The sequence below is a fragment of the Typopeltis vanoorti genome, chromosome 23, assembly GCF_054136105.1.
Source record: "Typopeltis vanoorti isolate ZY-2024b chromosome 23, IOZ_Tvanoo_1.0, whole genome shotgun sequence".
Classification (NCBI taxonomy): domain Eukaryota; kingdom Metazoa; phylum Arthropoda; class Arachnida; order Uropygi; family Thelyphonidae; genus Typopeltis; species Typopeltis vanoorti.
In genome coordinates this window covers 56,867,221-56,884,411 of record NC_143571.1, presented here as the reverse complement: position 1 = coordinate 56,884,411, position 17,191 = coordinate 56,867,221, and the positions used below count along the sequence as shown (strand labels likewise).

General features: G+C 35.3%; 1 protein-coding gene across 1 annotated transcript; it reads left to right on the top strand.

The window, feature by feature from the left end:
• The first annotated feature begins 10,213 nt into the window (after positions 1 to 10,213).
• Positions 10,214 to 15,749, top strand: GluProRS (Glutamyl-prolyl-tRNA synthetase). The gene has a single exon (XM_090412704.1). The coding sequence runs from the start codon at positions 10,264 to 10,266 to the stop codon at positions 15,589 to 15,591; it is 5,328 nt and encodes a 1,775-aa protein (XP_090268830.1). The 5' UTR covers positions 10,214 to 10,263; the 3' UTR covers positions 15,592 to 15,749.
• Positions 15,750 to 17,191: the final 1,442 nt, after the last annotated feature.

The window sequence follows — 17,191 nt, the reverse complement described above, 5'->3', positions numbered from 1 at the left end:
TAGTCATAGGCCTCCTGGACTCTACTCCTGAATAATCGCTATATCAATCATCATCTTATCTACTTCATAAATGAATGTGATATCCTAACAAAAGCTTTTGCAAAATCCAGAAGTATCTTTGTAAACCCATCACATTTATCTAACTCAGCTCTCACTGTATTACAAAACGTGAGCAAGTTACTGATGCACGACCTACCTTTCATAAAACCATTTTCCCCATATAGTATCCCATTTCTCTCTATTCTATCCATTCCTGCATTTTGCTTTTGACAAACTTCTCTAGTATCTTGATTATGATTCCTGATATTACTTCTCAGTAATTATAATATTTCTAATATAATAGAAGCAAAAGAAATCCGTATTTAATCTAGCATTCCTATTTATATTTTATGTTTGGCAACACTGTTTAGAATATTGTATATCTGGCAAATAGTGTTGAAATTTATTTGCTACTTATTTTTTAGGATTTTTACATTGAAAGTTGTGCAGCTCCATTGAAGTGGCACTTGCGTTCTCTGCGCTTGGCCGCTCGAAGTTAGACCTAGGTTCAAGTCTAGTCGCCAACTGGAAGAACTTTTTCTAAGCCTATCTTCGACCGGTTCCCGAGTTAGTTGATCTCTTGCACGGGAAAGCGGGTTTTTCCTCCCGGAAACTCAGGTTTTTCGTTCCGTAAACTCAAGAAAATCGACTGTAGTACCCACATTATTTCAGACAATAACATATCCTGTTAGAGGTAGGCACCAAGAGATGAAAGCACTTGGTTGCTAGTCTCTTCATCAGTAGCCTCATATAATTAGTGATAGACATGGGCCAGCTATCTCTAATTGGCTACCGATGGAGACTGAACTGCTCACTCAGTCTCCAAAAGCTAGATAGGATATAAAGGCCTTGCCTACTCCCTATTAGGGAATAGAAGGCGTTAGCTGATTTTTTTTAAGTTAACTGATTGGGTTAATTTTTGGTCTGAATTTTCTACATCAAAAATAATTAATTTGGGCTATTGTTTTAGCAGAGTCCACTACTTTTATGAGCTTTATCTGCTACTTTTCATAACGCCTTTATGACAATCCTGGTTTACAGATTAAAACTAGACTGTGGTATCGTGTGGAGCACTTCGCTGATATTGTGTATTCGTTACTTATTTTTTAGAATTTTTACATTGAAAGTTAAGTAATTGGACTACTTTTTGGTCTGAATTTTCTAAATTGAAAATAATTAATTTGGCTATTTTTTTTTTTAGCAGAGACCACTACTTTTATAAGCTTTATTCTGCTTAACCCATTAAAAGGAGTGAAAACATAAAGCGTCTTCAATATGCAAGTGAATATTTAAAATATGAAGTTATTCTGTCTATAAATAATGAGCAGCTATAAATGTGCTTAATATGTGAAAAAAAAAAATTTCTCAAACGAAGGAATGAAGCCTTCGAGAATGACTGAGCACTTAAGAACAAAGCATCCAAATAAAGCAAAAAAAGGATGTGGAGTACTTTCGCGAATTAAAGACTAAATTTAAAAATCGTTCCTGGGTTGCAAAACAAAGTAACCAACGAGAGAAGGGACTTGTTGCATCTTACAATCTTCCAAAATTAATTGCCAACTGTGGAAAACCAGATACTATTGGCGAAACCTCATCTTACTGGCAATAAATAAAGTTTTAGATATGATGAAGCCCAGTTAAAAGTAATATGATCGTCAATTCCTCTCAGCAATAATTCAGCATCAAGAAGAATTGACGAAATTGCAAAGGACATTGAAATAAAACTGTGGTGATTTAATAAACCATAAATTTTTCTTTGCAACTCGGTGAGACAATTTTACCTGGCAACAAAACTTTGTTAATGGCCTATGTGTGTTATATAAATACAGTAAACCCTTGATTTGACAGACCTCGATTTAACGGACTTCGGATTTAACGGACAAAATTTCCGGTTCGTATGTCACATGTGAAATTTAACACCCTGTTAATTTTAAAATGCTTTTAACCAAGATTTGCTTATAATTAAATTAACAGGTTATTTTCTGCTATTGATATTTCCTGTTATTTTTAACAAATTTTGGCGAATAGGTCATCATATGTTGGAAAACACTATAGTAATTTAGCTGACATAAATGAGTCACCGCTCATAAAACATGTTCGGCGAATGATTAGGACGTGATCACACCAATCGCACTGTAATTGGTTCTTTTGTCGCGTGGAGTGACTTTCTGCAGCAGTTTTATTACACACATTTTCGTAATTTTAGGGAGTTAATTATAAAAAAACAGCACAATTCAAAAGTTCAAAAAAAAACTTGATAGGTTTTTCAAAGCAGGATTACCTAAACCAAGCGCCTCAACATCGAACATTAACTTCACATTAACTCATCTAAAAGTCTGAAAATTGCGTGTAAAACATTTGTTTTTGTTATTACAGTAATTGTTATACATATTTTTATTTAAAAAAATTTGCGATTTAACGGACATCCCTTTGCCCCTATTCGTGCAGTTAAATCGAGGGTTTACTGTACTAATGAAACAATTATTGAAGGGTTCCTATTTGCTGAATAACTGAAAATTGACACAAAAGGTTCTACAGTTTTTAACGTTATTAAAGATTTTTTTAATGCTAAAATATTCCTGTCACAAATATTATTACCTGTGCAACTGATAAGCACCAGCTATGATTGGTCGTCACCATAGATTTATAGCACATATAAAAGAAGCAGTTCCAAATATCTTTACAATTCACTTCATTCTTCATAGACAACTCTTAGCCGCAAAACTAAGCTGCATTTATTATGTTAATCAAGCAGTGAATAAAATAAAAGCCAAGTCATCGAATACCCGTACTTTTCGGGAACTTTGCCATGAAAATGAAGAGGTATTTGAGCGTCTTTTGCTTCACACTGAAGTTACATGGCTCTCAAATGGAAGGTGTCTGCGGCGCTTTAATAATCTCTACGATTCTGTTTTGGAATTTCTTAAATCACGTGATTAGAACATGTGTAATGTTCTAAAATAGTAAAAGGTTGACATCGCATATCTTTCCGATATTTTCATCAAATTAAATGAGGTTAACATCAAATTGCAGGGAAGCAACATGAATCTTATTAAAGCAAAAGGAATTAGCGAGGTTGTTGAGTGCAAAAAAGTGTATAATATGCCCGAGCTAGTACGAAGGACAATAAATCAGAATGGGTTAGTTAGTATAAGGCATCAGATAGGGGTGAGCTAACGGGATTCTGCACTTCATGTATACTAATTTCAGGAGTATTAGGAACAAGAAGGAAGCATTTTTGGCCTTGGTTGGCTCTTCCTGGCCACAGGTTATTGGCATTAGTGAGACATGGCTGACAGAAGATGATATAGCTAGTGGGATGGAATGTGAAGGGTATAGTGTGTTGAGGAGGGACAGATAGGAAAAAAATGGGGGGGGGGAGTGTTATTGATTATAGCTGATGAGCTGCAGCCAAGGAAAATAGAAGTTGAACTGTAGGATAGTGAACAGAGGACATTTGAGGCAATTTGGTGTGAGATTGAGACTAGCAGAACAAAATATATAGTTGGGTGCTGCTATAGACCAGGTGATGGAATAGATGATGGAGATAGTATGCATAAGCAAATAGAAGAAATGAGTGGAAGGAGAGTAATTATTATGGGGGATATCAATTATGGTAACATTGATTGGAAGGAGGAGAGGACATGCTTAGGAGATTGCTTGGTTCAGTCCTATGAAATGTAAAATTGCAAGGGATGGAGGTTGATAGTACATGGGAAGTGGTAAGAGAGCGTTTGAAGGATGTAATGGCTGACTGTATACCTAGAGTCCGGATAGTAAATCAAGTAGGGATTAAATGAACGAATAACGCCATTAAACTTGAGCTGCACACGAACAGTATAAAGCACAGGCTAGAAGGTTAACGAGTGTGGTGAGAAAAGCAAAAGCGGATTATGAAAGGAAATTAGCCATGCAAGCTAAACAGAATCCTAAACAGTTTTTTCGATATGCTGCAAGTAAAAGAAAAAAATGTATATGACAGAATGATTTTAAGGAACACCGATGGTAGTGAGGTAACTGAATCAATTGATATAGTCGAATTACTGAGCAAGCACTTTGCAAGAGTATATCACCCAGGTGGTGATATTGCAGGAATGAAGGAACCAATCTTATACGAGAATTCAGGTGAATGAAATGGAGGTGAATAGTATATTACAAAACTTTAATGTGCATACATCTGTGAGATTGGATGGTATACCAGCTCGGGTCTCACGTGAAGTGGATAAAGAATTGTCAGTGCCCTTGATCATTTTGTTTAATTTGAGTCTCGGGTCTGGGCTAGTTCCGAGTGGGTGGAAAGAGGGGAAAATAGTTCCACTGCATAGAGGAGGTTCCAAGACTACTGTTGTAAATTACCGACCAATCAGCATACAGGAGTCGTTGTCAAGGTTTTGGAGAAAGTAGTCATGAGAAAAATTCAGGAATGCATAGATGGAAATAGGATACTGTATGGGGGGATGGCATGGTTTTGTGAAAGATAGATCATGCCTCAGTAACTTGCTCACGTTTTATAACAGTGACGGCTGAACTGGATAAGGGTAATGAGTTTACAGTGATATTGTTGGACCTTGCTAAGGCCTTTGACAGGATACCATATGGAATATACTTAGTAAACTGTAGCATATAGGGATGGATATAGGGTTGGTGAGATGGATAAGAGGAAGGTTGATGGAGAGATATCAGAGAGTAGTTTATTCAGGCGTAGAATCCAAAAGACTACGTGCGACTAGTGGTGTGCCACAGTGTTCTGTTCTTGGAACACTACTATTTAATTTGTTCATTAACGATATAGGAAAGGATCTGATAGGAAGTGTTCATTTGTTTGCTGATGATGCAAAGTTGGGTAGAGCAGTAGTGAATGCGCATGTTGTCAAAATTTTGCAGGATGATTTGGATAGATTGGAGGACTGGGCTAAGGAGAATGGATGTCAATTTAATGTGGCAAAGTGTAAGGTTATGCATTTTGGGGTGAAAAGATTAGTAGTAGTATACCACATTGGTGGAACTGTACTCCAGGAGATTGATGAGGCCAGGGATTTGGGAGTGTTGGTGGATAGGGAGTTGAAGTTTAGGGGCACATTGCAAAAGTGGCTAAATCAGCTCATCAAATCACTTGTTTACTGAAAAATACTTTGACGAGCAGAGATAAGCAAGTTATTGTTCCCCTGTATCGAGCCTTGATAAGGTCCATCATGACTACTGTGCCCATATTTGGGTGCCAGGATTTCTTGTTGATGGGGAGGTGGTTGAGAGAATCCAGAGGCGAATGACCATGGTGATAGCAGGTCTATGGAATGAACCTTATGAGAACAGATTGAAGATTTGTTGGTTGCAGAAATTGGTTGATAGACGGAAAAGGGATGATATGATTGAGACATTCAAATTTCTGATGGGTTTCTATAAGATTAATTCAGAGGATATTGTTGAGAACAGGACTGGTGGTGGGAGGACTAAGGGCCATCCATGGAAACTGGGCAAGAGTGTGGTTAGCAAGGGTGTTAGAACTAGGTTTTTTACTTGGAGAGTGGTGAATGAGTAGAATAAGCTGCCACAGTCTGTTGCAGGTGTCATGGCTGTGAATGAGTCAAAGGCAAAGTATGATAGATATTGTGTGGATGTTGAATAGTTGTTCTTGACATGATGTTTAGGGCCTCCCTTAATGAGTCGAAGGACCCTTTGATGTTGCCCGTAATAATAATAATAATAATAATAATAATAATAATAATAATAATAATAATAATAATAAAGAATTATAAATGCTTTTATCAGCAAATTAACATTCTACAAACAGACCATTCCAAGACGAGATTTTCGACAGTTCCTAAGTCTACCAATAATAGATGAAGATTTATTATTAGTTACAGATTTGGATTGTTATTGTTCCCAGTTTCTGACACTGAAAGACGACTTGATGATCAGAGTCAAAGACTTTGATGAGCTTAAAATACCCGATTGAGTCATAAATCCATTTCTTTCTGATGCCACTTCTATCATCCAAATTTGTGTGAGGAATTTATTTACTTAAAAATTATTTTGAAGCTGAAGTATAATTTCAAAGCATGAGTATGAAAGATTCTAACCAAACTTGCAATGCAAGTATCCTCATCTTTGGCAAGAAATAAAATTACAACTCTTTGCTTTTCCTTCTTCATACTTGGTCAAGAACGGATTCAGCGTCGTGTGGCAGTTAACTAAGCAATGAAATAGATTGCAAATAAGTGTTTCTCGAAACATTGAACCTGATATAAAAAAATTAGTAGAATCTCATCAGGCTCAGGGTAGTCATTAATGATTGGCATATTAAATACAGTAATAAGTTTACATCTTCTTTAAGTAAAAATTTATTTGTATCAAAGTCATTAATTTTTAATTAACTATTAGTTCAAATATATTGAGGGTAATTAGGTTTTTCTAATAATATATTATAATTATATATATATATTGCTGGCCTGATTGTCCGAGTGGTCAACGTATCCGCTCTCCAGGCAAAACGCTGCAGTTTCAAATCCCGCCATGGGCATGGATATTTGTGATTGTCTATGAAAATACTAGTGGTGATGATGGGTGGTAGATGGCGTTGGTGTAGATGATGATGGTAGTTGCGGTTCGTTGTAGTTGGATTGAGTGGTGGAGACAGCGAGTTGTAGAGTAGTTGCCCTCCCTCGATGAGTCTTTGGACTCCCTGGAGGTGTTACGTAATAATAATAATTATCTTTAAATATTATTATCTTATTGAGTCATTAACCTAGTGGAAAATTGATCAGGGGAAGTCAGGCCATACAAACCAGGAAAAAAACGTTTAAGTGCCACTTATCTAATCCCATAGCTGTATTCACATCAAGGTTCTGAATACTCTTCGTACCCTCGGTTCATTTACCTCATTTTCCATATAAGCTTTGCCTCTCTTCGTACTGCAATGTTTCTACTCTTGCAAAGTGTCCACTCAGTAATTCTACTGTTTCGCTCAATTCACTTACCTCCCTACCATTGGCATTCATTAAAATCACATTGACATAAGTATTCTTCATTTTTCTTACAATTTTGGGATTATCTTTTGACTGCATTGCTAATTTACTTTCATAGTCTGCTTTTGCCTTTCTTACCACACTGGTTACCCTTGTGGTTTGTGCTGCTCATGTTCCTGCTGGTCACATTTCTCTTTCAACGTCCTCCATATTTTTTTTTTTTTTTTTGTAACTCTATCTTAATGATGGAATTCATCCGTTTAACTCCCAATTGATTTATTCTCCTGACTCTAGGTATACAGTCTGCTTAATGTCCCTCAAACACTCCTTTACCACATACCATGCACTATCAACACTCAGCCCTTGTAGTTTTGAAACCTGATTTGAAACTAAGTAATCTTCTAAGCTTGACATACTTGCCAACCTCGTAATTCCACACATACCCCCTCTAATTCCATGCAATTAGCTACCTTCCAGGTGAAAACCACATGATCACTCTCACCAGTTGGTGGTAATGTGGTCATATTGGTTATAGTCAAATTCCCTCATGCAATTACCAGATCTAGCACTCTCAAAGTCATAGTACAGTACAGTCCTTCACATGCAACCTCAGGAAATTATTCCTTAGTAACTGCATAAATTCCATTTCTTCCTCCTATCTGACCTCTCCTCCTTCCAATCCACATTCCCGTAGTTGAAGTCACCTATAATAGTTATCCGCTTTCCACTTGTAGATTTTTTTCTGATTGCCATTATGCCACACCAGGCGGCCTCAATTGTGCATTTTCACTGGCCTGCAGATGAAATTCTACTCTCTTTGGTTGCAGTTCATCGGCTATCACCAATAACATTTACCCTCTATTCTTTTCTCTCTATCCTCCCAGAACACACTATATCCCACTAATTATATCATCTCTTGCAGCCCTATCTCACTAATGTCAATAACCTTAAATAATATCAAGTACACTAGGAGTATAATTTCAAAAAGATCTGATTAACTATGAATCGAAATGAAAGAAATTAAAAGAATTATAGCGACTGCGGAAATTGCTCGATCGTAAGGTATATCTAATTCAACCAGTTCCGCTTGCGCGAAGTTGTCTACCGAAATCTTCTTTCCACATAGCTGCTGAATCAAATCTAATAAGCTAAACTGAAGAAAATAAATATATTAAATAATTACCGGAAAGTGAAACACTTACAAGAACTGTGCTTATTTATTCCCTTACAGGGAATTCACTGGTGCTTATTTAAATTGCAATGTTGTTAAAACTAGATTATTAGCAAATAATTACACGTCAACGCTTCGGTAACGTTATCTATCGATTATTTTATAGAATAGGAAGATTAGTAATATTGGTTTGATTAGAGGCATTCTACACTACAAAACCCATCATCTACACCGCTTATCCTTCTATCTACACACAGCAGCAATATCCGCATCTACATAAAATGGCATTTACGGCACAACTACAGCAGTTTGTTTTGGAAATTTTTTTCCCCACTTGGTAGACTATAATAAATTTAGTTCAATCCTTTATCCAAGTGGAACAAACAAAGTTGTGCCTGAAGTATCTTCAGGACTGAGGCAACTTGTGGTAAATATGGACTAAGTTCTCATCACTTGTTATAGTATCTCCCATAATGCAAAGCACATCTCCTTGCAGACATGTATAATGCTACGCATTAAGGGAAGGGCCACTACCCAAACCGGTTTCAATCTTTATTGAGGTCTCGTCAGCAGGAGCCAGATCCAGAGGTGGTGATACTAAGGTGGAAGTAATGGAGAAGTTATGTTTACCTATTAAAGTTTCCAAAAGGTGTCTCACTTTATTATTAAATTACTCTGGATAAGAAAGATGTTGGAAGTTTTTTTCACTTGGTTAGACTATAAGAAATTTAGTCTAATCCTTTATCCAAGTGTAAGCAAACAAAGTTTGCACCTGAAGAATCTTCAGGACTAAGCTCTCATCACTTGTCTTAGTATCTCCCATAATGCAAAACACATCTCCTTGTAGACATATATTAAACTAAATTTATTATAGTCTAACCAAGTGGGGAAAAACTTCCAACATCTTCCTCTTATTCAGAGTAATTTAATAATAAGGAGACACCTTTTTGGCAACTTGTATAGTTAAATATGACTTCTCCATTACTTCCACCTTAGTATCACCACCTCTAAGTGTGGCTCCCACTGACGAGATCTCTATAAAAGTCGAAACCAGTCTGGGTAGTGGCCCTTCCCTTAATGCATAGCATTATACATGTCCACAAGGAGATGTGCTTTGAATTATGGGAGATACTAAGACAAGTGATGAGAACTTAGTCCACCTTTACCACGAGTTGGCTCAGTCCTAAAGATACTTCAGGCACAAACTTGTTTGCTCACTTGTTTAAAGTTTTAAACTAAATTTATTATAGAAGTTTGTTTTGTCTATAAATTTTGTGTGTTTTCTCTCTCCGATTTACGCTGATGTATAACAGAAACCTGGAGTGTTTGGAAGAAAAGTTGCTACACCTGTAAAAGACAGGCTAACTCGTCTTCAATCGAAAAAAAATATATATAAACCTGTATTACTCGTCACGAAAAGATTCTAACTCTGTCTTTTCCATCCGAAGGGCACAATGTCCGGTCGTTCTCCTAATTGCGCAACAGATACTTTTATAATTCCCAGTTTTCCCATTTCTACGATATTTAATTATTATTATTATTATTATTATTATTATTATTTGACATCTCCAGGGAGTCCAAGGACTCATCGAGGGAAGGCACCTGCTCTACAACTCTGTCTCCACTACTCAATCCACCAACTGACGGCAACTACACCAACGCCATCTACCGCCGACCACCACCGCCAATAGTATTTCTACAGCCACTCACAAACATCCATGCACACGGCGGGATTCGAACACGCAGCCTTTTTTGGCTGAGAGCAGATTTTATCAAGGATAAACTTTTAAAAGAGCTTACTGTTTATAATTATTACGAGATTATGTTGTACACAGTTTACAAGTTACTGTCTTTACACCTTAAAGTTTTTAACTTAAAAATTTGCTTTCACAGCAATGGTATCATACATATCGGAAACCTCTTGTATATTAGATACCTCTGATGTAAATTTCAGCTTTTACGAAATCATTCATAATATTTGTAAATGTCTACTTTTTGCGCCCTCTATATATATAGCAAGTGCGATGTCAATGTGGCTTCCTGCCGGTTTAAGTATGCGTGGAGCAAAGTTGTTATAGTTTATCTTTTATGTTTTGTCATAGCATAAATATGGTTAATCAAGATTTTAAACTTACCTGCAGCAAGTCAAATCCTCCTGTAGGAGCTCTTTTAACACTCGAGTACGTACAGCTATCAAAATCAGCTGTTGGATGGAGTGAATATACCGAATTCCAAGTTAACCCTAATACCGAAAATGTGGTTGTTTTCACATCTTCCGTTGCAATTTGTCGGTATTTGGCTCGGCTGTTTCCTGAAAAACATCTGTATGGAAGAACTATTTTAGAAAAGACTGAAGTTGATCACTGGCTGCTATTTAGCGTAAGTAAGATAAATGTTCCAGAACTAAAAGACTCCCTTCATTATTTAAACAACGTTTTAGCGACTGTAACTTATCTTGTTGGGAATGATGCAACAATAGCAGATTTTGCAGTATGGGGTGAACTTTTTACTTCTTCAAAATGGCAAGAAATTTTAAATGAAAATGCAGCGCCAACTAACGTATTACGATGGTATAAATTTCTTTCTTCTCTGGATCAGTTTGTGGCAATTATAAGGCGTCTACCAAGCGCCACAGCAGTGGAATCTCAGTTATCAGAAATAAAAGCTGAAAGTTTCAATCAGGGAGGTAAGTCAAACAAGCCCGTCCTCAAGACTCAGGATAAAGGAAAGTTCGTTGAATTACCAGGTGCAGAAATAGGAAAAGTAGTCGTTCGGTTTCCTCCAGAAGCCAGTGGTTATCTCCATGTTGGCCATGCAAAAGCAGCACTTCTTAATCAGCATTATCAGTTAGCATTTCAAGGTAAATTAATTATGAGGTTTGATGATACAAATCCAGCTAAAGAAAAAGAAGATTTTGAGCATGTTATCCTTGAAGATGTTGCTATGCTTCAAATTAAACCAGATATATTCTCATATACTTCTGATTATTTTGACATAATCTTGAATAAATGTGAAACATTACTGAAAGTTGGGAAAGCATATGTTGATGATACAAATCCTGATGTTATGAAGACTGAAAGAGAACAGAGGATAGAATCTAAAAGACGAAATAATTCCATAGAGGAGAACATTATGTTATGGGAGGAAATGAAAAGAGGTACTGACTTTGGGCAAACTTGTTGTGTGAGAGCTAAAATTGATATGAATTCTGACAATGGTTGCATGAGAGATCCAACATTATACAGGTGTAAAAAAGAATCACACCCTCGAACAGGTAACAAATATAATGTTTACCCAACATATGATTTTGCCTGTCCAATAGTAGATAGTTTAGAAGGAGTTACTCATGCACTTCGGACTACTGAATATCATGATAGAGATGATCAGTATTATTGGGTTCTTGATACTGTTGGAATGTTTAAACCTCACATATATGAATATTCACGTTTAAACATGATGAATACTGTTCTTTCCAAAAGAAAACTAACTTGGTTTGTTGATAATAACATTGTTGATGGTTGGGATGATCCACGTATGCCTACAGTGAGAGGTGTATTACGAAGAGGGATGACAGTCGAAGGACTGAAACAATTCATTATTGCTCAGGGATCTTCTCGCTCTGTTGTGGTAATGGAATGGGATAAAATATGGGCATTTAATAGGAAAATTATTGATGCTACTGCAGCACGATATAGTGCAGTTTTGCAGGAAGAAGCAGTACCAGTTTATATTACTGATGGTGAAGAAAAATCTCTTCTAGTGCCAAAGCATCCAAAAAATGCAGAAATTGGTTCAAAAACAATATGGATGTCCAATAAAGTCATAGTTGATTATGTTGATGCCGCAGCAATGAAAGAAGGAGAAAATGTAACCTTCATTAACTTGGGTAACTTATTTATTACCAAAATTCAAAAAAATAATGAAGGCAAGATTGAAGCTGTTGAAACCAAAACAAATTTTGAAAATAAGGACTTTAAGAAGACTTTGAAAGTTACATGGTTAGCCATTACAGACAAAGCCCCACTTATACCATGCATTTGTGTCTATTATGATCATATCATTTCAAAACCTGTGCTTGGTAAAGATGATGATTTTAAAGATTATGTTGGATACAATACTAAAGTGTCAGTGAGGATGCATGCTGATCCTGAACTTGCTAATTTAAAGAAGTCTGAAATTATTCAATTACAGAGAAAGGGATTCTTCATATGTGATTCAGAATATGATGCATCATCTGCAAGGTACATAGGACGTGAAAGCCCAGTGATTCTTATATCTATACCAGATGGATCTAAAGATATGAGTACATTACCTCAAGTTGTACTTGATTTTAAAAATATTAAGGAAAGTAAAAAGGAACAAGAACAAAGAAATAAAGGAAAAGCTTTTGAAAAGTCTCCCCAAGAAGAAGTTAAAGTGATACAGATGTCACCTGAAGAATTAAATGAACAAATTAAGCAACAGGGTGATAAAATAAGACAGCTGAAAAGTGAAAAAGCAGCTAAAAATGTTTTAGATCCAGAAATTCAGATCCTTTTGAAATTGAAAGCAGATTTTAAAGCATTGTCTGGAACTGATTGGAAACCGACAAGTGAAATTAGTAAAAATGTTAAACCTGCCAATAAAGATTCCTATGTTCCATCTAATTTTTCGGAAGAAAGCATTAAATTAAACAATGAAATCATACAACAAGGTGATAAAGTTCGTACTTTGAAAGCCAAAGGGGTATCTAAGGATATATTAGACCCTGAGATAAAAGGTTTGTTGCAGATGAAAGCAGATTTTAAAGTTCTGACAGGCATTGAATGGAAGCCTCCTGGTATAGACACTACTGATTATAATAAACAAGTGTCTTTCATATCATCCCAGCTTGCAGAAAGTACTGCAAAATTAAATGAACAAATTAAGCAACAGGGTGATAAAATAAGACAACTGAAAAGTGAAAAAGCAGCTAAAAATGTTATAGATCCAGAAATTCAGATCCTTTTAAAATTGAAAGCAGATTTTAAAGCACTGTCTGGAACTGATTGGAAACCGACTAGTGAAATTAGTAAAAATGTTAAACCTGCCATTATTCAATCTAATTTTTCAGAAGAAAGCATTAAATTAAACAATGAAATCATACAACAAGGTGATAAAGTTCGTAATTTGAAAGCCAAAGGAGTATCTAAGGATATATTAGACCCTGAGATAAAAGGTTTGTTGCAGATGAAAGCAGATTTTAAAGTTCTGACAGGCATTGAATGGAAGCCTCCTGGTATAGACACTACTGATTATAATAAACAAGTGTCTTTTATATCATCCCAGCTTGCTGAACGTACTGCAAAATTAAATGAAGAAATAAAAGCACAGGGAGATAAGATCAGAAGACTAAAAGAAGAAAAAACTTCCAAAGATGTTTTGGATCCAGAGATTCAGATTTTACTCAAGTTGAAAGCAGAATATAAACAATTGACAGGAACTGAATGGAAACCTGCACAACTGAATAAATCAGATAAGAATAACAAAAAGAAATCAAAAGTTGAAAATGGTGAAACTAACAAGAATCAAAAAGCAACAAATGTATCTGTACAGCATGATGCCCAAGAAAATATTAAGCTGGATAAAGAGTCTGAATGTAATAATGCTGCACAAGAATTAAAGGCTAAAATTGATGTTCAAGGGGCAGAGGTTAGAAGTCTTAAAGAAATGAAAGCAGCCAAGGAAGTAATTGAATCTGAAGTAAATACTCTTTTGACTTTGAAGGCACAGTATAAAGAATTGACTGGACAAGATTTGCCTAAAGGAGGAGGAGATAGAAAGAAAGGAAAGCCAAAAGAGAAATCACCACAGGCCTCTGACAAAATATCTGCAAAAACACAAGAAAGCCAGGAATCATCAGTTCCAGGTTCCAAAAAAATATCTCGACTTTGTTTGGAGGCAACAAAAGAAGATAGTTTTCCTGATTGGTATTCTCAGGTTATTACAAAATCGGAAATGATAGAATATTATGATGTTAGTGGTTGTTATATATTACGACCTTGGGCATACAGTATTTGGGAAACTGTCAAGGACTTTTTTGATCCCAAAATCAAGGCCCTAGGAGTTCAAAATTGTTACTTCCCTATATTTGTTTCCTCCCATGCACTAGAAACAGAAAAGACACATATTGCTGATTTTGCACCTGAAGTTGCATGGGTTACAAAGTCTGGCAGTTCCGAAATGGCTGAACCCATTGCTATTCGCCCTACAAGTGAAACTGTTATGTACCCATCATATGCTAAGTGGATCAAATCTCATCGAGATCTTCCTCTTCGATTAAATCAGTGGAATAACATTGTACGCTGGGAATTCAAACATCCACAGCCATTTCTGAGAACAAGAGAAATTCTATGGCAGGAAGGCCATACAGCATTTTCCACTCAAGAAGAAGCATTAAAAGAGGTACACCAAATTTTAGATCTATATGCTGATATATATGAGAAACTTTTAGCTGTTCCAGTAATCCGTGGACAGAAAACAGAGAAGGAAAAATTTGCTGGAGGAGATATTACATTTACAGTTGAAGCATACATATCAGCAAGTGGTCGGGCTATTCAAGGAGGTACATCACATCACCTAGGGCAAAATTTTTCTAAAATGTTTGAGATTGTATATGAAGATCCTGAAACAAGTGAAAAGAAATATGTCTTCCAAAATTCTTGGGGTCTTACAACTCGCACAATAGGAGTTATGGTAATGGTTCATGGTGATAATGTAGGATTAGTTCTTCCACCCCAGGTAGCTTCTATTCAAGTAATTATTGTACCCTGTGGAATAACTGCAAATCTTAGTGAAAATGAAAAGGAAAGCCTGATGAGTAGTTGTCGTGAATTTGAGGATACTTTGGCAAATGCAGAAATTAAGATTAGAGGTGATTATCGAGACAACTATTCTCCTGGATGGAAATTTAATCATTGGGAACTGAAAGGTGTTCCAATACGTGTAGAGTTAGGTCCACGAGACATTAAACAGCATCAATTTGTAGCAGTACGACGTGACACTGGTGAAAAATTTTCTCTGCCCATGAGTAATGCCAAAGAAGAAATTAAATTGCTAATGGAGAAAATTCAACAGAATCTGTTTTTAAAGGCTAAAACTGACCTAGAGAATCATCTAAAAGTGTCATATAATTGGGAAGATTTTTGCCAGAAATTAGATGAATGTTGTATTATACAGTCTCCATTCTGTGGAGATATAGTTTGTGAAGATAAAATTAAAAAGGATAGTGCAAGAGATAAGGATCAGCAAAGTGAAGCAGAAGCCCCATCAATGGGAGCAAAGAGTTTGTGCATCCCATTTCAGCAGCCAGCAAGTATCACTTCAGATATGTCTTGCATTCATCCTGAATGTGTTCGGCAACCAAAATATTTTACTTTATTTGGCCGTAGTTATTAAATTTTATTTATTTAATAATGTTTTACTAATGTGTGTTGAGAAAAGAAATGGTGCTCTGTATACTTTTTGAAAGTCATAATTTTTTGAAATTGCCATTTCAAAGAAATAAAAATCAGATTTCTAATTTATAAATTAAAATTATCATAGATTCAATTGAAGACCTGAGTACAATTTTATATTGTATCAAAACAACTGAAAATAGTGAGGAGAGGAAGGATATTCAATTGTCATTCTGGAGTACTACTATCATATATATATTTACTAATTACATCCATTGCAAGTATCATTTCATACACTTTATCATAAAGATTTTCAGCAAATGTTTTATTCTGTCTTTATGCCAGCTTATCAAAGAAGTTAACTGAAATTAACCATTATTATCATTACTTTTTTTAAATTTTAGATAAATAATGTATGATTATCATACCTTTATCAGTTACAATGGAATTGTATAAGAGATGTTTATTACATTTTTCTGGAAAAATAATTCACAAAAAGATAGTTGCCACCAAATTAATAACTAATATTTTCTTTCTTCTCAACTTCTAATCCATTTATGGTATTAATAAGTGTCATAGGTCAATTGGCAAAACATTAACTTTTTAAGAGAGATTTTTACACTAACAGTTTCTGAATTTTGGTTACTTTCATTATTATTCTCCGGACTTTGCAGAAACATCAAAGTATCTTTGCCTTGCATTGAAACATTGCTGGGAATTATTTTTAAAAGTCTTGTCAGTACTGTCATGAAGTAGTACTCTGAAACAGGGTAATAGTAGCAATCTTCAGTAGATTCACAATTAGATCTTTTTTAAAAGTTTTCAATTTTAGGTATATGAAAATATGCAGGATAGGGCTGGACAAGGTAAAAAAAAAAAAAAAGAAAGAAAAGAGTTTTGAGAAATAATTATTTTGATGTTTAAAATATGTGTTCTTATATGTTAAAAATGGTGACAGATTTTCTGTTTATGAAATACTGAAAATCTCCATTATATCCTATTAGGAGTAAAAAACACAAAACATGAACATTTTGTAAAAGGCAAAAATGAAGTTAAAATTTATGATGAACTCATACTCATGTACACACACACTATATATACATACATATATATAAAAGGAAACTGGATGGTAGAACCTATTCATTCAAGCACTTTAAGTTGACCTATAAAACTGTCATTCTTTACATTGGAGAGTTTCACAGCATGATAGCTACTCTACTGTGAATTGTTTTTATGTTTATCAGTATAATTCACAAAACGCCAATGAAACAAAATAGATATTTCTTTAAGTGCGAGTAGAATTTCATCTGATGTGAGACTACTACCTCACTTATTGGACTCTTGAATTAGCTTTAAAAACCCGAATTTGATCTCTAGAGCAGGGTTTCTGGATTATATAAAAAAAAAAAAAAAAAATGGTTTAAAAAATCTCTTAGTACTATAGGTCTACAACCATTCATGGATGACAGTCACATATAAATAAATAAAAAAAAGTATTGCTAACATTTGTTTAGATTTATACTCATCATCTGCAGAACTTTTCTTGCATGCTTTGTCACAGCATGCAAACATTAGCAGCCAGTTAGTAGTGGGAACAGTTT